Source organism: Tamandua tetradactyla, chromosome 23 (genome assembly GCF_023851605.1).
Source record: "Tamandua tetradactyla isolate mTamTet1 chromosome 23, mTamTet1.pri, whole genome shotgun sequence".
Lineage (NCBI taxonomy): Eukaryota > Metazoa > Chordata > Mammalia > Pilosa > Myrmecophagidae > Tamandua > Tamandua tetradactyla.
The window spans coordinates 12,043,657-12,066,845 of record NC_135349.1 but is presented as its reverse complement, the minus strand read 5'-3'; the positions used below and the strand labels follow the sequence as shown (position 1 = coordinate 12,066,845).

General features: G+C 58.0%; 1 protein-coding gene across 5 annotated transcripts in view; it reads right to left on the bottom strand.

Moving 5' to 3' along the window:
- Nucleotides 1-23,189, bottom strand: part of GTF2IRD1 (GTF2I repeat domain containing 1) — a 115,957-nt gene that overhangs the window by 51,690 nt on the left and 41,078 nt on the right. For all 5 annotated transcript variants that reach the window (XM_077140979.1, XM_077140978.1, XM_077140982.1 and 2 more), the window contains exons 3-13: nucleotides 22,001-22,142; nucleotides 19,654-19,809; nucleotides 17,662-17,845; nucleotides 16,139-16,449; nucleotides 14,993-15,082; nucleotides 12,537-12,620; nucleotides 8,532-8,715; nucleotides 3,015-3,040; nucleotides 1,878-1,986; nucleotides 707-744; nucleotides 146-226 (exon numbers count right to left, since the gene is read on the bottom strand). In XM_077140979.1, the coding sequence (XP_076997094.1) occupies nucleotides 146-226; nucleotides 707-744; nucleotides 1,878-1,986; nucleotides 3,015-3,040; nucleotides 8,532-8,715; nucleotides 12,537-12,620; nucleotides 14,993-15,082; nucleotides 16,139-16,449; nucleotides 17,662-17,845; nucleotides 19,654-19,809; nucleotides 22,001-22,142 (1,405 nt within the window). The remainder of the gene's footprint in view (nucleotides 1-145; nucleotides 227-706; nucleotides 745-1,877; nucleotides 1,987-3,014; nucleotides 3,041-8,531; nucleotides 8,716-12,536; nucleotides 12,621-14,992; nucleotides 15,083-16,138; nucleotides 16,450-17,661; nucleotides 17,846-19,653; nucleotides 19,810-22,000; nucleotides 22,143-23,189) is intronic.

Here is a 23,189-nt window from a genome sequence, read left to right as displayed (position 1 = left end):
GCATGTTACTATTATCTTAGAATCAAACTAGAGATGCAGCAGCCTGCAGGGCTCCTGCTGGGAAGGGCGCCCAGGAGACAGGGCAGGCAGCCCTGGAGGGGTCGGTGACTCCGGCAGGTTCTCACAGTTTCAGGCTGTCCCTTACCTGGGATGGTGACCTGGATGATGTCCAGGTCTTCCGGCTCGATTTTGATTGGCCTCAGCCCACCCAGGTCCCCGGAGGTCCCTGCAAGAAGGAAACCAGTGTGACGGTCAGTCTCTGGGTCTGAGCCTCTCAGCCGGGCAAGGCAGCTCATTTCAGAACATTCCCGTGCTAGTGACTTGGGAGTGAGTATCCAGGAAAAGCCAGGTCAACTCCAAAGCTGCTTCCCAAACCAGGGACGGAAGGTCAAGCAGGCCCCCAGGAGGGCGTCAAGCCAGGCCTGGGGTCTCCCATGTAGAGACCTGGCGGTGGCGGCCAGTGGAGGGGGAGTTGCTCACCTGTGGACCCAGCAGGAATCACCGGAACCAGAACCAGGTCTCCGGATGTCTCCCCAGCCCCACCCAACCCTCCCCGGTCCCAGGGAGCCCCCAGCACGCTCTGGGGTGAGGCTGGAGGGATGGGGTGTGTAGAGAGATATTTAGTCTACTCCCAGCCGTGGCTACCCTTGTGGCGTCCCGAGCCCTCCCAGTCCACAACCCCCGGCAGGGCCCGGCCGCGCCTCACCTGGCCCGTAGTCTTCGGAGATGCCACCCTTGTCTGACCTGTGAGAAGGACAGGGCATTAGCCTGCTTGGGGGCTGCCCTGCCCAGCCCCACCTGCCCCAGGCGGCCAGGGGTCCATGACCACTGCCCCATTGGAACCTGCATCTGACCCCCCCACCACCAGATTTCCAGGGCATGCAGGATGGTGCTTGACCCCTGAGATGTCCAGGTCCCATCTCCTGGGACCACAGGCTCCTGGGCGGCCCCTGCTCCCTGCCTGGGGAACTGCCCGTCCCCCTGACTGGTTGGGGAACCCAGGCTTAACACGGTGGGGGATTTGGTCACTGCTGGTAGGATTAACTGGGAGCTGTAGGGACTGTCACCCTGAAAGGGAGCGGGGGAGTGAGGTTGGGCCCCTGGGTATGATCCGGGTAATTCCCTCTCTCTCCTTCTCTCATAGAGCACTGCAGGGGGAAGCACAACGGGACATGGGGATTCTGCAATAAATGACCCACACCAGGCCAGCAGCTCACGGTCTGGGGGATGGTCTCTGGTGAGTGGTAGCTGGGCCAGTGAAGGGTGCAGGGCCCAGTGGGCAATCAGGGAGGCGCCTGACTTATAGCCTGAAGTTCACGGAGGCTTCCAGGAGGAGGCAACACTCAGCCCAGATCTGGCCAAGGGTTCTCCAGGTGGAAGAAAAAAAGGCCAAGTCTCTGTTCTTTTGGATTCTCCCTGGCCCAAGGTAGGGATGGCCAGACTGTTGTGGGATAAGAGCATGCATGTGCATGCGGGTGCCTGGATGTGTGATGGCGCGTGCAGGTGTGTCCAAGTGTCAGTGCATGGAGATGCACGTATGTGTGGCATATGTACCAGGTATCACACGACAGCATGATGTAAATGGTGACACAGGGGTGGGGTGTCTGTGCATGATGCTACATGTGCTTCTGTATGTCCATGTGTCCACGTGTGATGATATGTGCGTACCTGTGTGATACGTGTATGTGTGCATCTGTGTGCTGATGTGCATGCGTGTGATCAGCACAAGTCGTGATGTGATGTGTGTGCAGGCTGTAGGGGTGGTGGGAGGCGATGCGCCCCACACCCCTAGGCCAGCCCTGGGCCGCGCCTCCTCCCAGCAGTAAGCCTATGGACAGGCTGACTCTGGGCACCAGCCTGGAGCTGGGGGACCTTACCGGGCAGTCCTGGCCAGATCCAGGGCAGCGGCACGGGAGACCTCAGCAGAGGCGTCCTCCGGTGGACTGGCTGGCTCCAGCTTTGTGGGGTCTTTGGTAAACTTGTTCCCTGGGTGGTGAGACGGGAGGTAGAGGTCAGGACGCAGGCTCTCTGGCCGCCTCTTGCCTGCGGGGGCACCTGCCTTAGCCCCTCCTTCCCGTGGGCTCTCTGTCCCATTGCCAACAGCCAGGACCAGGCCCCGGGAGGAAAAGGGTCTCCCCTGGAAGAAGGGTGACAGCCCCAAGGCCGGAGTAGGCCAAGGACCTGGGAGGTGGGAGGGAAATGTCCTGACCTCTAACAGCTCAGCTGGGCAGAGGGCTGAGCCCTCCAAGGCTCATTCATTTGTGCCCGGACCCCAAGGGCAGGTGCTCTGATCACCCCCATTTCACAGATGAGGAACTGAGGCCACAGGACCCTGCCAAGAGTTGTAAGGCTGGCCAGGGCCAGGGTGGGAACTGGGGCCCAGGAAGGTCCCGGCTGAGCAGCATGTGGCCTCCGGGTTGCAGCCCAGCTCTGTGGCCGGGCTGCCCGGGTCTGCAGCCCAACCTCCAGCCAGCCACTGGGGGGCTTCCCTTCTCTGTCAGTGGGAATAAGAACAGCACCCATGCCACAGGGCCGCGGAAACACGAAGTACATTAAAACATGCTAACAGCTTAGAAAGCGGACCTGCCACCTGCTGGTGCTCAGCTAACCGGTGCTTTATGATCCCCTGCCCAGGGCAGCCCAAGGGCGGGGAGGGGGGGTTTGTTCCAAGTCTGCATGGTCATTGGCCATCCCCCCAGAGCAGACGAAAGAGGGAGAGGAGAGCTGCTCACTGCCTGCTGTCCCAGCACACACGCATGCATGACGACACAATGTGCATGATGACACAGAGCTGGGGGTGTCTGTGCACGATGACACGTGTGTTTCTGCAGGTCCACGTGCGGCACACGCACATGTGTGGGGATGCACACACACGCACACAGGCACACCCAGCCCTGGGAGCTGCCCCAGGTTGGAGAGGCCATATCCCACCCCTGCCCCAGACTCCAGAGGACAGAGCATGACGACAGCTGAAGCCCTCTCAGGCGCATCCACCCGAGGCTGCCCACACGTACCTGTGAAAATTCGCTCATCGAACATCCTGGGGAGAGAGGAGAGACAGGCTTGAGACCGTGCAGCCCTCGGGACCCCGAGCTCAGGGAAGCAGCCCCACTGCTCTCTCTAGCCCCAGACCCGGGAGGCTGGGCTGGCCACGCCCAAGGCAGGAGAGGGCCCAGCCCAGAAGAGCCCGATACCGCAAATCATTTCTCCACTGCCAGGGAAGGCTGGGCCGGCACCTGGGAGGTCCTGGGGGGGTCCGACCTATTAACCACGGCACCCCCAGGGCCTCCTCCCAGCCTGAGCTGTCCCTGGCCATGGCTGGCCAACGACCAGCCCCTCTCTGCCACCTGGGCCTGGCTGTGAGGGCGCCTTCCCTCCCCCTATCACCTTCTACCCAGTGCGCGGTGCTGGGATATTCCCTATTCCCAGGAAGCCCTCAGTCCACTGCACGGGCCACACTCGCCAGGAGACCATAGCTGTGCAGGATGAACACAGGACCCCCTCCATGAGACCTCAGAAGCTGGGGGGCCCAGCAGGGACCAGTCCTCCTGTTCCCTGGGGGAGGGACGGGGCACAGATGGGGACGTGGAGAGATGGTTGGGAGGTTTGCCAGGTGCAGGCAGGGGCAGGGCTAGCTCGGGGCTCTGGGGGTACCCCACTCCACCTGGGCGAGCTTGGCTGAGACCAGGATGGGAGGTGGGGGGGGCAGGGACGTGGCTGGGAACCATCTTGAGTGCTGGTTTTGACAGGAACAGGGGGAGACTAGGGGCCCGGGGCAGGGACCACTGAGCCATCAGGTAAGAGATCTGGACATCTGGAGTAAAGGTGGGGGAGGGTGGGGCTGGGGTCGTGGACATGGGCCTCAGGGCTGCTGTGCTTTCCCCTCGACCCCAGCCGGGCCACTCAGGCAGCAAAGGCCCAGACAAGGGAGAGGGGCCCTCCCGGGCCAGGCACTGCCCCAGAGGGGCCAGCAGGACATTCAAAGCCAGGCGCCGGTGGGGCGGTGTCCCCCTTCCTTCTCCCGGGTCCTGGTGGCTCTCCAAGCCCACACATATCTGGGTCCCATGAGGCCCAGAAGCAGGGAAAGCGGCTTCCCCAGCCCCACTCGCCGACTGAGGGTTTGTTATTGACGGTTTTATTTATCAGGGAGCAGCCGAGAGCAGGGCTGGGCAAGGGCCAGGGGCGTCCGGGGTGGGGGTAGAGGACAGGAAGGGTGGCCGTGACCCAGGCCCTCCTGGCTGCGCAGGGTGGCCTTTGAAATGACAGGTGCCAATAAAGGGCCGCTGTCCACTTCCACAGCACGGTCCCGAGTTCTAGAAGCACCTCCAGACCCTTTTCCCTCTCACGCTCTCCCTTCACTCTGCCCTTGGGAGGCGAACTCCGAGCCCCTCTTTCTGTGTCCCAGTCGGGCGCCTCATCGGCGGGCTGGCCTGACGTGGAGCAGCGAGGCCCGGGCAACCACGGAGTAGGCAGACCCCCAGCCTGCCAAGGGGGCCTTCTCCTGCACCCCTGACCCCCGCCACACCCACCCCTCGCACCCTGGAGACCCAGGGCAGGCACAGACCCCCACCTCTGCCTCCTAAGCCCCGCCTTCTCCTGACATGCAAAGGGGAGGGTCTTGAGCTTCTACCAGGATGAGCTCAAATCCCTGATTGAGACAGCCACGAGGCACAAATGACTGACACAGAGCCGGCCATTTAGTCTCCAATCGACACTATGAGATGCAGGCAATTACCTGTCCCATTTGAAAGATGAAAAAAGGGAGGCACAGAACAGTCAAGTAACTTCTTTAAGGTAACACAGCTTGGAAATGGGAGGGCCAGGATTCAAACCCGGGACCTCAGCGCTGAAAGTTCGGAACTACTCCTTCACACATGAGGGCAGAGAGGTTCGGGGATAGGACTCATTTTTCTGAAGCACCTATGTGATGATCTGAAGCTGTGTGTACCCCAGGAAAGTATGTTCTTAAAATTCACCCATCCCTGTGGGTGTGGATCCATGGTAAGCAGAACATTTTGATGAGGAGGATCTTAAGATCTGACCCACCTCACTCAGGGTGTCTTAATCCTCTTACTGGAGTCCTTTATAAGAGAATGAGATTCAGACAAAGAGAGACAAAAGGCCATAGAAGCAAGAAGCTGAAAGCAAGGAGACCCAGAAGAGAAAGAGGAGGCTGACAGAGGCCATTGTGTGCTTCCGCCATGGGACAGAGGAGCCCCGGATTGCCAGCAGCCGGTCTTTCAGAAGAAAGTATCATCCTGACGACGGCTTGATTTAGACATTGTCTTGGCTTCAGAACTTAAGCGTGAAAGCTAATAACTTCCCCTTACTAAAAGCCAACCCATTCTGTAGCATCTGCTTTCGGCAGCTTAGCAAACTAGAACAACCTGCTACAGGTCGGGTGTGTTATGTGGGGAAAAACTTGGGAGGTGGGCATCACTGTCCCTACTTTTAGAAATGTGGAAACTGAGGCTCAGAAGAAAAGCTGCTTGTACAGTATCACACTGCAAGTGAGTGGCTCAAGCCCAGTCAGCCTGATGCCACAGCCTCCTCCTCCAGGAAGCCCTCAAGCTTGCTGCTCTGATGCCACCAAGACCTCATCACCTGGTGACATGTTATTTTGCCCTGCCCTTGATGCATTACCTGGGTGCCTCCCCATGATGAGAGGGGCCTGTGGGGGCAGGTGGGGACTGGGCCTGCTGTTTCTTAAAGTCCTCAGTAGGGCACGGTAAAGGGCTGGGCCTACAGGAGGCACTCATCAAAGACGGATGAAGAATTAAGTGGGCTATGCGGTTTGGACAGAGGAAGAGGGAGAGCCAGATCAGCCACTGTGAGAACCTAAACACCACAGTCCAGCACGTTAGGGGACACAAAGGTACCTGTGCTCTTTCCCTAACCCCTCAACTGAGGGAAAAGGACTTAGCAGCAGCAAGAGAGATTTAAGCTAGACCTAAGTAAGCACTGCCTGACTGAAGGGTGATCAATTTCCATTCACCTTAAGAACACTTTATCAAGTCGGGCCCCCAGGGCAGGTGCTGGGACAGCTTGGAAGTGGGGCTGCCAGGAAGGAGCAGATAAGGGGCCCTGATGGAGAGGGACGGGGAGGGGCGTGGAAGAGGCCACCTGCTGCCGGAGGGAGGGTGAAATTGTTTTCTGCAGGAGCAGGAGAAGGGCTTTTAGACCTTTGAAGATGGAGCCTCTGCAGGAGGAGGGAAGGGCTTCAGCAAAAGCTGGAAGCAGAGGAGGCGGCTTTGCTCAGAGAAGGGTTTGGGGGATCCTGCGGGCTAGGGGGCCAGTGACCGGTTCTGGGGGCAGTGGTGGGCAGCTCGCTGCCCCGGCTGCCCTCCTTCCTCCCTGGCCGCTCCTCCCCAGGCTCCTCGGCTGGTGGGACTCCTTGACCTCTCCCCAGCCTCTAACTAGCGAATCCCCAGGGTTGGTGGGAGACCCCTGCTCACCTCCAGCTCACTCCCTGCCTGGTCCAGGGGTTCACCACTGAGATTTTTATCTTCAACCTAGACCTCTTGAGAATTCCAGCTCCCCCAGGGGACCCCTGGCTTAGCATCTCCACGGTGCAGCTCACTGCCCCATGCCTCCTTCCTTCCCTCACCATCCCCACCCCAGAGTGCCCCCCCACCCCCGCCACTGCTCCTGGAACTCCAAGCCTTCAGAGGTGACCCCCACTCCTGCTCCTGCCCTGCCTCCTTGGACCCACTGGGCTTCCAGGCTGGTAGCACGGGCCAACCCCTCTGCCCACACCCCCAGCCCCAGCTCTGTGAGCCACAGCCCCCTTCTCAACCTCCCGGCTTTGGCTTAAACGTCCCCATCTCTCTGAGGCCCTCTGACCACCTTAAACTGATATCCCCTCCCCATTTCTGTCTCTCCCATCACGCTCTTTATCTCCTAAGCTCTAAGAAGTCAGAAGGTACAGGCCCAATGTGGCAAGTGTTCATTCACCCAGTCCGCGAATCTGTGTTCGGTATCTCCTGTACACCAGGGGATGATCGGGGGCTGGGAATTCAGAACGCACACAGTACAGGCTCTGCCCTCGGCCTCGGCTCCCAGTCCAGCGGCAATAAACAAGCAAGCAGGTGGGGGAGCCTACGAACAAAACACGCTGGGAGTGTGGCCTCAGAGCCATAGAAAAGGCCTGTCCGGGAGGGGGTCAGGGCAGTTCTGCCTGGAGGCAGGGGGCTGGACGACATGGCCTCTGCCTCTAACCATACAGGGGGAAGCAGCCAGGAAGTCAAGGCATTGCCTAGAGAAGCTAATGCTTGCTTGGCGGTGAGTCTGCACAGCTGGGAGGACAAAGTCCCCTGCCTACGCTGGGAGACGAGGCTGAGAATGAGAGGGAGCCAGCACACTGGGGCTAACCTGGGGGTAACCTGGGAAACAGCTCTGGAGGCCATGTGCTCTCCCACCTACCCACACCTGCTCCAGGGAAAATGGTCAGCCTCGGGGGGCAGGAAAGGCAGGTCGGACCACCAGCGGGGAGGGCAGCCCAGGGGTAGGGTAGGTAAATTCTAAGTCCTCAGGTCTCCTTAAGGGAGGAAAACAACTCTTTTTTTTTTTTTTTTTTTTTTGCATAGGCAGGCACCAGGAATCAAATCCGGGTCTCCAGCATGGCAGATGAGAACTCTGCCTGCTGAGCCACTGTGGCCCACTCTGAAAACAACTCTTATTAAGAACTTAGTCAAAAGTAAATGTGTAAAGAGAAAAATAGGCTTTTAGTTTTGCTACTTGTAAAATCGAATTATTTTTGCAAGAAGTGAATAAAGGGCACTTTAACTGTGCTTTAAAGAACATCTCTTTGCACCAGAGAAATGTACTTTAAATAAAGAATTGTACTTGCTTATTAAAAAAAAAAAAAAAGAACTTAGTGTGCTGGCTTGGAGGTCTGCACCCCAGAAAAACAAGCTCTTAATCTTAATCCTGTCCTGTGGGTGTGAACCTACAGTAAATAGGACCTTTTGATGCAGTAATTTCAGTTAGGGTGCGGCTCAACACAATCGGGATGGTTCTTAATCCTGTTACTGGAGATTTTATAAGAAGGCCATGGAGGGAAGCTACAGGGAGCAGCCAGAAGCTGGGAACCCGGAAAAGAGAGGAGAAGATATCACCATGTGATGAAAAAGTCATAGAACCCTAAAGACTGACAGCCAACCACAAGATTTCTATCCTGGGAGGCAGCAAGCCTCTACCTTCTGAAAAGGTGAGCCAATAAATTGCTGTTAAGCCAATCCATTGCATGGTAGCTGTTTTACCAGCTGGGAAACTTAAACCCTTAGATGATGCCAGCTCGGGCCAGGCCCTGTGCCTCCATTTTCCCAGCCATTCCTCAACGGAGCTGGTAGAAGCAGCCTGAGTTCTCTCCCAGGCCCGTCTGCTTCTCTCTGCTGAGTCGCAGAACCCCTTCACTCCAGCCCTGTCCCATCAGCTGTGGTTCCGGGACCCTGCCCATCCCTGCTCTCGCCCCCTGCCCAGCCCAGACACCCCAGTGGCCCGAGCCCCAGTCCCCGCTTCCCGCCCCATACCTCTTAATGATGAAGTGGATGCTGTGCCGCTCCTCCAAGATCCGTTTCAGCTTGGGGACCCCGTAAGTGCAGGGGCGCTTGAAAGGTATCTTGTCTGGGATGCCCACTATCTCCACGGCCTCCGGGTCGCAGGCGATCTTCCTGTAGGGCACGGGGACCATGTGGTCCAGGCCCAGGGCTTCCGCTGGAGGGCAAGGGCAGGGTCGAGTGAGCGCGGACGGGGGCTGCCGGACGGAGGCTGCCAGGCGCCCCCCTGCCCCAGGGCTGTTGCCACGATCGCTCCCATCCAGCCCTCCACGACCATGCTGACGCAAATGCCTAGAACATCTGCAGAAATGTCCAGACACTTCTGTCTCGGTAAGAGCTGATGTGCGCTAACGTGCCCAATGTGACCTGGAGCCCGTCACCTCTGACCTTCTCCCCTCCTTCCTCGCACCCCTTTGCCTGCTCGCCCCACTCACTCAGGCCGCCTTGTTGCTTCCCCAACATGCCAGGCCCCCACCCACCCCAGGGCCTTTGCACAAGCTCCTCCTTCTGCTAGAATCATCTGCTCTCAGATTAACCACCCCTGCCCTGCCCTCCCTCTGTTCAGATCTGAGCTTCCCTCTGTTCCTTCCTCACCTGCCTGCTGCCTGTTAATCACCATATATTTATCACTCCTTAATGGCAGAGACATCTATTTCTTCATATGCTGATTCATGGCTGGGAACAGAAGCCCCATGTGAGCTGGGGCTTTTTGTTCACTGCGGCATCTCTGGGATTTAGACAGAACCTGGCACACAGCATATACTCCTTAAATGTCGGCTGACGGTAATGACAGGGCACCTGTGACTCACACTCAAGAGAGAAACGTCCCGAGCTCGGTGGCCAGGCAGGCGTGCCCTTTTCCTCCAGGCAGGGCTCGGCACCCCTCACGTCTCGGCACCTTACACACGGCACTGGCCGAAAGCTGACAGCTTTACCCCCAGCGCTGTAACCACAGTCTAGGCTCATGAACTGGCCACTGGTGCTTTTTCCTTCCAGATCATGAGCTCTGGTCTTTTGCCATTTTTCAATCACTCACTTACACCCCAGCGCCGTGATTTTACTCATTCACCAAACAGTTCTTGGGCGCCCACTGTATGCCGAGTACAGTGCTTGAGGCAAGATGGGTCCCCGAGCTCCAGAAGGTCTCGGGAGACGGCTGGGCTGGGCGTCCACTGCCTCGTCTCCCCGTGTGCATGGGGACAGGGTTCTCGGCACACCACCCTCACTGAGGGCCCCACATCTCCTCACTGTCCTTCCCATCCCGGCCTTGCTCCCCCGGCCACACCATGGTTTGCCTGTGTCCCTGCAATTGCCAGCCCAGAGCTGGTCAACCCTCCGGCCACACTGCGACCAGGGCAGGCCGTCGCTGTCTGGGGCCCTCCCTCAGGCCCTGCGAACGCTGCTTACTGCTGACACGGCCTCATTCTGCGTTGGTGTCTTTGGCAGCCAAACCTCACTGGGAAGTCACACTTGGCTCGTTGTCAAGTGAAATGCTCAAAATCTCAACAGCTGTCAAACTATTTCTCCCCAGGCCCCCAGGCCGCCAGCTCCCACCCACCCCCCAGCACTTGGGCGACAGGTTCCTTGAGTTTACGTGACTCTTTCTCCATTGGGTCCCACGTGGTTCAGTGGGGTCTTTGCAGCAGTGAGGAGGCTCCACGGGCAGACCCCGACCCTGCCTGGCCTCCAGTCCCCTGCCCGCTGGGAAGGGGAGTGGGACATGGGAGGGGGCTGCCCACCAGCAGCCCATCCAAGCTGTCGTCTCAGTCCTGGGAAGTGACCATATTCTTGAGGCTTCCTGGAGGCTGGACTCCTCACTTCTTTCTTTTCTGCATTTTTTCCTCCACTTCTGCAACCCCACCCCATCGCAGGTCCTTGTCAGGGACTCAGAAGCTGCAGGACTGGACGAGGAGCAGCTGGGTGCCTCGGCCTGGCTGCCAAACAATATCCTGCTCACAGGATGTCCCGCGGCCACCGGGAACCTCCCTCTCCCCAGGGCAGCTGAAGGGACAGCCCAAAGGAGGGTAGAGGGGCAAGGCCTGAGCCCGTCCAAGCCTAGGGGCCCCCTTGGAGGTGAATTTGTCCCGAAGGGCCCAAGGGCTGACACCCTGGGAATGTGCAGAGCATGCGACAGGCTGCAAGGTGGACGGTGCACCCACGGCCGTGCCAGCTCCTCCCCAGCACCCTGCTGCCTGCTCATCCTGCCCTGGTGCACACAGCCCTCGGAGGCAGCCACATCAGAGGAGCTGGGACATCCCAGACTCCCCCGGAAGGCCTCAAGGGCCCCTCCACTGACCTGGGAGGCCCAGCCTGCTACACCGGGCCCCAGCCCTGGCCCAGCTCAAAGGGCACGTCCGCCATGAGGCCCTGATTCCCCCCACCTGCTAAGACCACACCTTCCTCTTTGAGCCTCCCTTTCGCTGAGGCCCTGACCACTGCAGACCACTGCATACAATCACAGACTACTGTCTACTGCAGGCCACTGTATACAACCACAGACTGCTATATAATACTGAAAACTGCTGTATATGACTGCAGGCCACTGTGTACACCACAGATCACTGTATACTACTACAGGCCACTGTATACAACCATAGACTACTATACTACTGCAAACTACTGTATATAATCACAGACAACTGTATAGTACTGCAGCTCACTGTATACAACTGTGGACTACTTTATATTCCAAACATTACTGTATAAAACTTCAGAAAACCGTATATAACCACAGACCACTGGATGCTGCTGTGTACTCTGCAAACCACTGTACGTATCACAGACCACTTCAGCTCTACAGACACATCTCCAGGCGCCTGCTGGGCACCTCTAGACCAGAGTCTGCTCCCGGCATTCCCGGGACAGTCCCTGGTACCTAGTGGGGTTCAAAACGCACACCTGGTAAGTGAGTGAGCCAGGGAATGTGGGCGAGGATAGGAAAGGAAGGGAGGAAGAGGAAGAGAAATGAGGTGAGAGGAAGAGGCAAGGGGAGAGAAAGACAGGAGAGAGCAGGGAGGGAGGTGAAGCCCTGGCGTCAGCTCCCTTCCCAAGTGAGGGAGGGAAAGGGTGACCCCGGCTGCCCTGCAAATGCCTGCCACTCCAGGACTAGTGCTTGTTCCCTCACTGCATGTGGGGACTCCTGAGTTCCCTGGCCCCTTCTCTCCAGCCCCTGCTCAGCCCTGGTCCCTACTGCTCTGGCCTTCAAATTGGGTCCCTCTCCTCCCCTGCCTCAGCACGTCACTGCAGAGGGAGCCCCACCCTGCCACCCAACACGGTGGGCACCAAGCTCGTTCACATGGCAGGCCCCACATGCCCCCCTTACACCCCACAGGTCTGCTGCCCTAAGGCACAGGGGCCTGACCTCTGATCAGAGCCTGGCTCTGTCCTGTGAGTGGGGGACACAGAGAGGGCTTGGGTGCAGTCCTGTCCCTCACAGAGACAGACCCAGGCCAGGAACATCGAACAATGACATGAAATGGTTAGGGGACTGTCACTGGGCCCAGGCTAGGGGACATGAAGGCTTCCTGGAGAAGGCAACCCTGAAGCTGAGTCTTGAGGAACAAGTAGGAATTTGTGCCCAGTAGGTACAGAGGGCGTCCAGGGAGAGGATCTGCTCAGGTAAAGGCAAGGAGGCAGAAAGCCGCTCGATGCTACAGGGAACTCGCAAGCATGCTTGTGAGGCCAACTGTAGTTCTCCGGGCCCTCTGGAAGGACCCTCAGATGCCCCGCCTCCCACGATGAGTCAAGGCCTGGGGCTGAGCCACGAGTCCCTCCCCCGGAGGAATCAGGAAGGGAAATATTGACACAGCCACCCCCTCCCCAGACAGGAGGAACCCGCGCCGGTGACATTTGTGCTAACGGCGCGCGGGTGCCAGCATATGGCCCGCGCCGCCATGTTAGGGAACACAAGGGATTGCCACATAATGAGACACTCCACACGCTGCCGGGGCCGCCGTGCAGGCCACGCCGCCCACTCACCATATCTGCTGTTAAACAGGATCTGCACGCACTCCCGGAGCGTGTTGATGTCCTCGGTTTCCTTTATGAAGGCGTCCCACTTCTCTATCAAAACACAGGAGGCACAAGTGAGGGGGGAGCAGAGCTGGGGTCCAGGGGCCTGGCTGCCTTGTGACAAGCCCCCGGCTCCCCGCAGAGAAGGCTGCGCTCCCTCCACTGGGCCTGGGGCATCAGGCTTTCTGCCCCAAGCCCCCAGCCCATCCACCCGTTCCCACCTGGGGCCCGCCACCCTTTGCTCCTCCAGGACGCAGCCTCCTGCAAACCCAGGAGGCTCGGACAGTCTCTCTTGTCCCAAAGATGCCGCCAGGTCTGTCCCCTGGACATTGGGTGCTGTGCAGTCTCAGTCAGCCCTGCCCACACGGGACCCATCCTGCCCCAGGCAGGCAGGAGGCAGGAGAGGGGTCTCCCCCAGGAAAGCAAAAGCTGAGCTCTGTCCTCGCAGACCCAGCCCTCGTGCCTCAGACATCTGCGGTCTCACCCTGCCTTGGTCTTGCTTGGCTTCCCCTGAATCTTCAGCCCTGCTGGCCTTTCTCATAAAACCAAGTCCACTCTGCCTTAACTGACTGTCATTAATAACAAAAGTGATGAAAGCACCATCTTTAATTCGCAAAGTGTTTGCCCTGCAAGGTGCAATTATCCTATTTATCCCCTCATGATCACTTTTACACATTATTTCCATACTGCAGATGGGAAAACAGGCTTGCCTGGAGAGGCTGCGCATCTTGTCTGAGATCACCCAGCTAGTACCAGTAAGATTTATCTCAGCTCGTGCCCCTTGTCAACCCCGGCTGCCCATGACGCTGTTCTATTTGGATATCCAGGCCCCTCCCCGCCAGGGCTGGACCCTGTTTGGGCAGTGGGGGTGAGGGGTGGGGGATGGGGTACGGGTGGAACTCCATTCAGATTCCTGGGGACCGAGAAGAGCCTCCATTGCAGGTGAGAACTCCGTAAGGCAAACCTGCTGGAAGTCTTTAAGTCTAACTTCATTCCATTTTGCTGCAAGAGAACCCCCCAATTTCCTTGCTCTCAGTTCCTGTGTGGTGGTTTTAAAACCCGTCCACGTATATTTTTTTAGATAGCCCTCTTTCCAAGAGTCACGTTTAATTCCCTCCCTCTGATTGTGGGCAGGATCAAGTGTCTCACTCCCAGGAGACAAAATGTGGCAGGAGCGGCTGATACCTGAGGGCAGGTTATAAGAAGCACGGGCCACAAAAATCATCAAATTCACATGGAGGGACCAGGGACCCCAACAGCCTGAACTATACCGAACAAGGAACAAAGTTGGAGGACTCACACCTCCTGATTTCAAAACCTATTACAAAGCCACGTGATCAGAACAGTGTGGCCCAGTGTGCTGCTCTGAAAAGATCTGTGTTCCCTAGAGAAAGCCATGCTTTAATCCTGAGGCCCCTGACCAATACCAACAAGAGACGGGGGCCAAGAGCCCCTACAAGAGCACGAGCGCAGCTCCTGCACTCTCAGATGGCTGCAGTCCTGCCCTAGAACTTTTTTTATTATATACACACTTCTGCTTCATTTTTTTAATTTTTATTTATTTATTTTGTGGCATGGGCAGGCACCAGAAATCGAACCTGGATCTCTGGCATGGCAGGTGGGAACTCTGCCTGCTGAGCCACCGTGGCCTGCCCAGTTTTATTTTACTTTTACTGTGCTAACACAAAGTTGGCCATCCAGCCGATTTTTAAGTGTGCACGTCGGTGGCTTTACTTTCGCAACGTTGCAGTACCGTCACCTCCAACCATGACAAAACTTTTTCATCACCCGGACCTGAAACTCTGTACCCTTTAAACAATAGCTCCTCCTCCCCTCAGCCCCTGGTCACCTCGAAACCACTGTCTCTATGAATTTGCTTATTTCTGATGTCTCACGTAAGTGACATCACACAATATCTGTCCTTCTGTGACTGGCTTTTTTCAGTTAGCGTCACCTCTTCGAGGTTCACTTATACTGTGGCATCCGTTAGCACGTCACTCCTTTTCCATCTGAATAGTGTTCCATTGTGTAGATAGGGCACGTTTTGTTTATCCAGTCACCCGCCGATGAGCATGTGGGCGGATTCTCACCCTCTGGTGACTGTAATCCAAGGCAGCTATGCACACTGGGGAACAAGTCCCTGGCCTACATCTTGACTACAACCTCATGAGAGACGCTGAGCCAAAACACCACCCAGTTGGCTGCTCTTGGATTCCTGATCCACTCAAACTAAGAAGTAATAGAAGTTTGGGGTGCCTTGTTATGCAGCGATAGCTAACCATTACACTCTGCTTTTACTCACAGCCCCTTGAGCAGAGTTGTCCCTCCTTTCGTCACAAGGACCCAGTAGAAACGAGTCCACTTCTGTGACATCCCCAATTCCAGATCCCCACGTTTTGATGCTGTCCTGGGCGCTGTCCTACCTGACTTGTCATGGACGATGGAGAAGAGGATGCGCTTGGAGGCGTGGACGTTCTGGATGAGAGGCCCACCAGTCCCAGTGGGCTTCTGTCCTGGACAAGGCAGAGAAAAGGTCCAGGTTCACGGTGGGTCCCATGGGGGGATCCCCAGGTCCAGCCTGGGTAGACAGGCTCTGGCTCTGGGGTAACAGCCTCACACCAGGGAGACCCTAAAATTGAACCTCAAGGGCAAGTACCCCTCCTCCCTGACCAGAGGCCCAAGGCACTCTTCCCTGGAGTCCAGTATTGAATGCCAGATCAGTGACAGTGGGATGTAGGAGGCTACAATTCACAGGTGGGAGCCTCTGTTCCAGCGTGCCAGTCCGGCCATTTGTGGAAGGCGGGGTTCATTTTTCTTCTCATAATAACAATATAAGTAAATATAATTTATAAGGGCCTACTGAGTACCAACCATTGAACTCTGTGCTTTAACATAGCAATTCTCAAGCATGCACATTTGTCTGAATCACCTGGAGAGCTTGTTAAAACAGAATGCTGAGCTCCACCCTCAAAGCTTCAGATCCTGGAGGGCTGGGGTAGGGCCTGAGAATGTGCATTCCCAAGACTCTCTCAGGAGATGCTACTGCAGCTGCTGCTTGGGGGATCACACTTTGACAGCTATTGTTTTAATCCATACTGTCATTCAGTCATCAGAGCAGCCCTACGAGGCAGGTGTGACTGACATCCCCATTTTATAGATGAGAAGACTGAGGGTCAGAGAGGTAGAGATTTGCTCCAGGACACAGCGCCCCTAAGTGGAGGAGCCAGGATATGAACCCAGGTCTCTTTCATGCTTAGCTGATACTACTCTTAAGCCTCCAGAATCCCTAATTCAGTCTAAGTATGAGGTGCTCCTAGACATACACTTAGTCTAAGTGCATGTGCTTGATTGGCATGTTCACCGCCTCTACAGACTCTGCTGGCACCCACACTAAGACACCTTTCACAGATGCATGTGTGAAGGTACAGGGTCCTACTCAGTCTAAGCCAAGGTGCCCCATGTGCTGCCCCACCCACCCCATCCAGCTGCACCCACCTGCCTAGGAAGGTACCTGCCCCTCAATGGTCTCTGCCCACCCCCCAGCCTCAGGGCCCCAGAAGCAGCGTTACCACAGCAGTCGGGGAAGTCTTGGGCACTGGAGGCCTTGGGCTCAGGTGCAGAGTGGCCCAGACCCAGGTCACTGGGGGTGAGGGGGCCAGTGGGTGCCTCCTGCTTGAGCTCCCTGACGGCGTGGTTGGGGACCGCGGGGCTGTACAGGAAACCGGCCATGGCGGAGGAGGTGGCAGTGGGCGGCAGGTCCTGGGGTGGCACCTTGGGGGCCTGGCTGTGCAGGCTGCAGGCTCGCGACCCCTTGGCTATCAGGGAGACACCATTCAGCTCCACCAGGGCCTTCGAGTCCCGCCCGCCATCCTCCAGCGGCCTGGGGGAAGGAAAGGACACACAGACGGCTTCAAACACCCGTCCTGACTGTCGCAGCCCTCTTCCCCAGTCCCCAGACACAACCCAATCCCCTGGGGTACACGGGACAGGAGCCAGGACCCTGGGGCACAGGCCCAGAGAGGGGCGTGACGAGTCCAGCGCCCCACAGAGTGGCCACCGTAGGACCCAGCCCTGTTCCTCGGCCTCTGCTCCCCGCCCGCCATCACAGCCTGCTGGCCTGACAGACAGCAGCTGTCCGTCTGTCCTCTCTCAGTGTCCTCCTCCCAGCTGGTGCACTGAAGACACTGCTGCCTTGCCAGCGAGGGGCTCAAAGTCAAGTCCTCGGGCTGCCCCCTGCCAACTGGCCCTGCCCCAACCAGGACGCCTCAACTGCACTGAGCTCACACGCCCTGGCTCCTCCTGCCTTCCCACCCTGCACACGCCAGGCCGGACACCTCAGCTGTCTCTGGAGCTATTTTATGCCAAGTCAGGTCTCTTCTGGTCTCTTTGCAAGTCAAGTCCATATGGGAAGCCGAACTGGGCCAGCTTGGATCAGGCTCTGTTCCTGTAGCACGTGCCGGACCTCCACTCTCAGACCAGGGGCTTCCATGGCTGGGGTCCCTGCGGCTGTCTGAAGTCCCCTCCCCTCTGGCTGGGAAAGCAGCCGAGGGTGGCTGTGCTGGAATGGAAGCCGGTCGCTCTCCCGGCCTGCCCTGGCCCAGCCACAGACATCTGCCCACTCCTATGCTGGCTGCCTCATCTCTTTTACTTAATTAAAAAAATCTTTTTTATTGTAGCTATATATATATATATATATATATATATATATATATATCAAAATTTACTATAGTGTACAATTTGGTAGCACTAGTTACATTCGCCCTGTTGCGTTACCACCACCTCCATCCGTTACCAGAACTTTCCCGTCCCTCCAAACAGAAATCCCATATGCCCATTAAGCAGTAACTCCCCGTTTCCTCTTCCCTCAGCCCCGGGCAACCTGTAATCTGCTTTCTGTCTCTGAATTTGTTTATTCCAGACTTTTCATATAAGTGGAATCATACAACATTTGTCCTCTTAGGTCTGGCTTCTCCCGAGGCTCCTCCCCGCCTGCAGCGCACTGGCACGCCGTTCCTCGCTCCCGGCCCGACAGCACCCCGCGCTGGGGACACACCAACCTGTGCTTCCCTGCAGGGCACCTGCCATCACCCACCTCTTGAGCTTGAAGCGGATCCGGTGGCTGTGCTCCAGGATGGCCATGAGGGCCTTGGGGTCGTAGTCGGCCGGCCGGTGGAAGGCCAGGCCCTCGGGCAGCCCCTGCACGGCCAGCAGCCCCGGCTCCCGCAGCAGCCTGTCGTAGGGCAGCGGCACCACGCTGGCCTGTCCCAGGGCCTCGCCTGTGGGTGGCACAGGGGCAGAGGAAGGGCCTGGGGTGAGAGGGTGCCCAGGCCGGGGGCGGGGCCGGGGGTGCCCCGGAGCTGGGCCAACGCGAGTGACTCTCCCTCCTGGGGCCAGGCTTCCGGGAAACTGGACCTCACAGGCCCTTCCGACTGCAACCCTCAAGGCGGAACACCCTTCCCCAGGCTGGGATGGAGCGGGCAGGGGCTACGGACAAGGCCCCACTGCTGCCCCTGCCGCCCTGCCATTCCCACGCCCACTCTGGACATCTGGGAAGATGGGGAAGCGGAGGGCAGCAGCTCCTTACTGGCTGGGACTGTGGCAGGAGGTGAGGATAAGAGAGGGTCAGGAGAGGGAAAAGGGGGCACAAGGGATGGCAAAGGAGGACGTGGGAAAAAATCCAGGAGGAAGAAGAGAGAGGGAATGAGAGATAGGGAGAGAAAAGAAGCAAAAAGGGAAGAATCAGCAAAAGAGGGAAGAGAGACGGTGGTGAGGACAAGGGACGGAAGCAGAGAAGAACCAGGAGTGAAGGCAAGTGGAGGAGGAGGGAGAAAGGGCAGGGAGGGGCGGCCACTGGGCTTGGCTGGGGGTGGCCCAGGCGCCTGGTCTCTATGAAACCCAGACCCACCCAGACCCAGAGCCAGAAAGAGGCAGCCTCCTGGTGCTGCCCGAGCCGGGGAAGGGAGGCCAGGTGGGCAGGGAAGGGGGGTGGGGAGACCCTGCAGCTGACAACAGTGGCACAATGCCCTCTGAACAGTCCCACAGCGGCCAGCACACCCACTCGGTGCCTCTGGGTCCCCTCTTCCCTCCTGGCCTCCTCCTACTGCCATGAAGTCAACAGCAGGAGTCTCTGCACAGCCCTTGACTCCATACAACCAGCAGCCACAAGAAGGAAAGCAAGAAAATAACTCAGAAAGAAATGAGCAGGGATCCTTTGGGATGGAAGGGGCTGGCCGAGGTCACCCAGGGCATGTGAAGGTCACTGCTGGACCCTCTGCAGCCTAACCCTTCCCTAGGAGGTCAGTCTCCTTCCCATACAGGAAGGACTTGGCTGACAAGCTGGCCTTCTCTCAGTCATTCAACAAACACCCTCTAAGCACCTGCTGGGCCCTGAGCTGGAAGCTGGGGGTACTAGAAAAGGTAGACCTAGTCCCTGATCCTGGAGAGCACCTGGAGACAGGGCACACTGGGTGCCCAAAGGGGGCCCCAATCCCGTGGGCGGGGGGGGGCTTCCCGGAGCTGAGCCTCAGAGAGGGAGGCAGGGGTTCACCAGGCAAGGAAGGGTAGAAAGGCAGTCCCGAAAGGAACAGCAGGTGCAAAGGCAAAAGAACGTGTGAGATGGAGCCAGAGTGGTGGGTTGGAGAACAGGAAGTGGCTCCATGAGGCCCATGCAGCCGAGAGAGCGAGAGGCTGCAGAGAGGGAGGGACTGGCCGTGGTGGGAAGAGATTTCAGGTCAGACTCAGGTTTTGGGAAGAGGACCATGCAGCGGGCGAGGACAGCAGGAGCCGGCCCAGAGGTGGGGAGGCCACGGCCAGCCTGGGGCCATTTCCGGGCAAGATGGGAGTGATCAGCGCCAGGGCAGGGGCAGTGGGGATGGTGGTGGTCCAGCATAGAGCCAAGGTGGGATATCCCAGCCTGGGGCGTGGGGGCTAAGGGAGGGCTGGGGCATCCAATGCCCCCCCGCGCCTTGAGGTCCAGCTTTGCCCGGGGCCAGGCAGCAATAGGGCAGGAGGGGAACCCTTTGGCTGGGACTGGGGCTCCCACCCCCACCCTGGGGGCCCCAAATGGAATGAGGAAGGATCTTACTATAAAGAACATCAAACACCTCCTCTACCATCTTCCGCAGAAGGTACACGTCCGAGCCGTGCTCCAGGGAGGACCGTGGGATGCTCCGGCCACCACCCTCACCCCGCTGCACCTTCTTGGGGTGCTCTGCTTCCGGCTCCTTCCATGGAGGCCCTCCTGTGGGACACAGCATGCAGGGCTGCAGTGAGCTCCGTATTACCACCTGCCCTGAGAGCCGGGGGGGCCCTGCGCTGCCTGTGCTGAGCCCATAGCCTGCACCCAACAGTGTGTGCAAGCAAATGAATGAATGAGAAAAGTAAGGATTAGTGAGTGAGGGTCATCCCAGAGTCCAGAACAGGGCTTGGGTCTCACTCCTGGTCACCTCTAATTTGCTGTGTGACCTAGGGCAAGTCCCTTCCTCTCTGGGCCTCAGCCTGAGAGCTCTCGAGGGGGCCCAGCAGGCCTGGCTCAGAACTAGGGTTCAGAAAATGTCCATTTGGTGCTCAGACACGAGGACTCTCCGCCTTAAACCACCAAGGCCCCAGTTTTCTGCTCTGCCAAACAAGAAGACAGCGGGGACCCCACCAGCAGACCGTGGGGCTGCAAAGCTGCAGGTCAGATCCCTGGGGAACATGCTAGAAGCTGCGTCGGAGAAGGGATGAGAGGAGGGCCCGCAGCCCCCTCCCAGCACAGAGCCTGAGCTCCCCTGGGGATCTGCGAAGCTTGAAATAAACCAGCCGAGTTACTGGGGCTATAAATAGGGGCTCTGCCTGGCGCTGAGATGCCAGGTGCACCATCCCCTGGCCTCAGCTGGGCTCTGCCTGGGAGGCCGGCGACCCCTGTCCAAGCCAACCCCAGCCCAGCCCCCAAACCTCGCCTCTGACCTGGGAGAGGGGCCGGTCTGGGAAAGCTGTTGGTGCCCCATAAAAAGTGCCCAGCGGTATTAATAACAGCAACGACAGCAGCTGAACCAAGTGTCACGCATCGTGCTGGGTGTTTGCTAGCCATTTACTCACTGACTCCTCCAACCTGCCCCCAAGGAGGGCAGCCCTGTCCCCTGTTTCACAGTTGAGCAACCACAGCAGCAGCCAGAAGGAGGAAGAGCCAGGATGCGGCTCCAGGCTGTTGGGACCCCAGGGCCTGCATTCTTCGCCCTGGCACAGTTTTGGGGTGGGAGATGCAGGCGTGAATCCACCCCGGTGCGCCCCCAGAGCGTGACAATCTCGCAGGGGCCAGGCCCTGCCCTAGACATGACAGTGAAGCTGGCCTCCTGCAGGAGTTCAACTGCCAAGCTGTGACACCAGGCACAGAGACAGGAAGGGCACGGGGTGCTGGTGCTGGGTGGGAAGGGTGCCTGGGCCTGGGGTGGAAGACTTCTTGGGGACCAGGGTGTGAGAATCGGGAGGCGGGTGGGGGAGAGGGGCCAGGCAACAGTGTGGGTGGAGGTACGATGGGACACACGACACTGGGAATTGCAAGATGCTTGGTGCAGCATGGCTCAGGGTGGGTGCAGAGGGCCTTCAGGAAGACAGAATGCAGAGGCCCAGGTGGTCTCCAGGAGCTGGGGCTTCAGGGCAGCCCCCTGGTCTCAGGGCTCCAGCTCACTGCTATGGGCGCTGCCTCTCCACGAACCACAGGGGTCCCTGGCAGGCCCTGTGAGCCGCACAAATGGCTTTTTGAAGGGTGCAGGGGAAAGGGCATGGGTTTCAGAGGCAGACTCTGGCCTTGAACTCAGGCGGCACCCCACGTCAGCTCTGTGCGTCCCAGGGGAGTGGCTTATGCTCACTGTGCCTCAGTTTCCTCATCTGTAAACTGGTGGTAACTCCTCTACACAGCAGGTTTGTGATGCAGAAAGAGCGCTTTGCATGTTTGCATCCGGCCCAGCATGCGGCACCGGTCATCATCCTATGGCTCACGTCTGTTGAACACTGACCACATGCCAGCACCAGGTTAGGAGCTCAGCTTAGTCATTTAATCCCCACGAGCCCCAGGAGATGGCCGAAGACATTCATGTCATAATGGCAGTGCTGACCCCATAGGGATGAGGCTGGATAAGGGAAATATCAAAACAGGCATGTCTTTTCTCATCCTCAGGATGCAAAGGCCAACAGAGAAATCGAGCCTGAGGCCTCAGTGGACCCAGCAAGCAGATGTAGCTGCTGGGCCAGACCTGCCCTAGAGTTCTGTCAACTCATCGGCTACTAAAAGGTTTCAACAAAAACTGTGGCCATCCCTAACAATGCCGTGTTGGAAGCTGGCACAACCCCCTCCGGCGCAGTTTGTCTCCCAGACCGTGGTCCACCCCCCATGCCGAGTGCCTGTCTGGGCAAGGCCAGGGACTCCCAGAGCAGGTCCCTGCGGTACTCACGGCAGAACCTGAGGAAGTCTGACTGCAGCTCCTTCCGGGTGTTCAGGAACATTCTCCCCTTCTCGGTGCCTACCACAAAGGCGCTCTCCTCATGCACGGCGACACAGGCCACTTCTGCGTTCAGTTTGGAGAGGGCTGAGCACTGGGGGGGGTGGGGGGGGCAGAGAGGTTGAGCCAAAGAAGTCCCCTCAATCCACGACCCCTCCGAGGCCAAAGCTCCAGGGACAGGCCGCCCCGCCCATGCTCTCGGCCTCAGAACCCAAGTGGGAATAAACTGGTCTGCCCAAGAGACTGGCCATGGGGAAGGGAGGAAGACACTGTTATAGGGCAGTAGGTCCCCTTTGGGGACATGTCCTCTGCTCCTCCTTCCAAGGTGCCCCTTGCTCTGGGGAAAGCTTCCTCCCCGATGCCAGCCCTGGCCTCAAGGAACACCCTGTCCTGAGCTCTCTTGGATGTGGTGGCATGAGCCCAGGAGAACTGAAGCTTGGACAGACACCTCTCTCTGGGCAGCAGAGTCCCCGTCTGTAGAGTGGGGACAAGCAGCCCACGTCGCAGGGTTACAGCGAGGATTCAGTGAGGACTGGTTGGAGGGAAAGTCTCGAAGCTGGAACACCCTGAGTGGATATGCAGGCAAAGGGGCGATTTTCGAGGCCCCAGAGTTGAAGTGGGTAGTCACACGGCCAAGGAGGTCGGTGGCCCTAATGCAGGACCTGGCAGCCCATATCACCAGCTGCTCAGGCCTCTAACCTGCCTCACCAGGAGAACCCTCCCTGTCAAGCTCGGGGCATACAGTCAGTGCCTAATAAGTGCTGGTTTTTATCTGGGTTAGGAAGCACTTGGCTGATAGGAAGTCTGGATTTGAATCATAATGCTGCTGCGGTGTGACCTAGGACAACTTTCTTAACCTCTCTGGGCTGTCATTTGGCCTCTGTGCCAGTCCCAGCCCAGTATCGCTCTGGCAAGGAAGCAGGGGCCTGGTGTGGGGCCCCTGTCACCTGGGATCTCTAAGGGGGGCGGGCATTCATTTCCTGTTCTATAAGATGAAAGCATAAACCTGCTGCTCCCTCTCCCAGCTGTAACATTGTAGAACACTAATTAAAAAAATGAAACAAATTCAGTTGTTTCGAACAAAGGAGCTGAAGGAGATTCTTCATTCTGTGGCTACTTCTCTAAGACTAAAGAAGCTGTG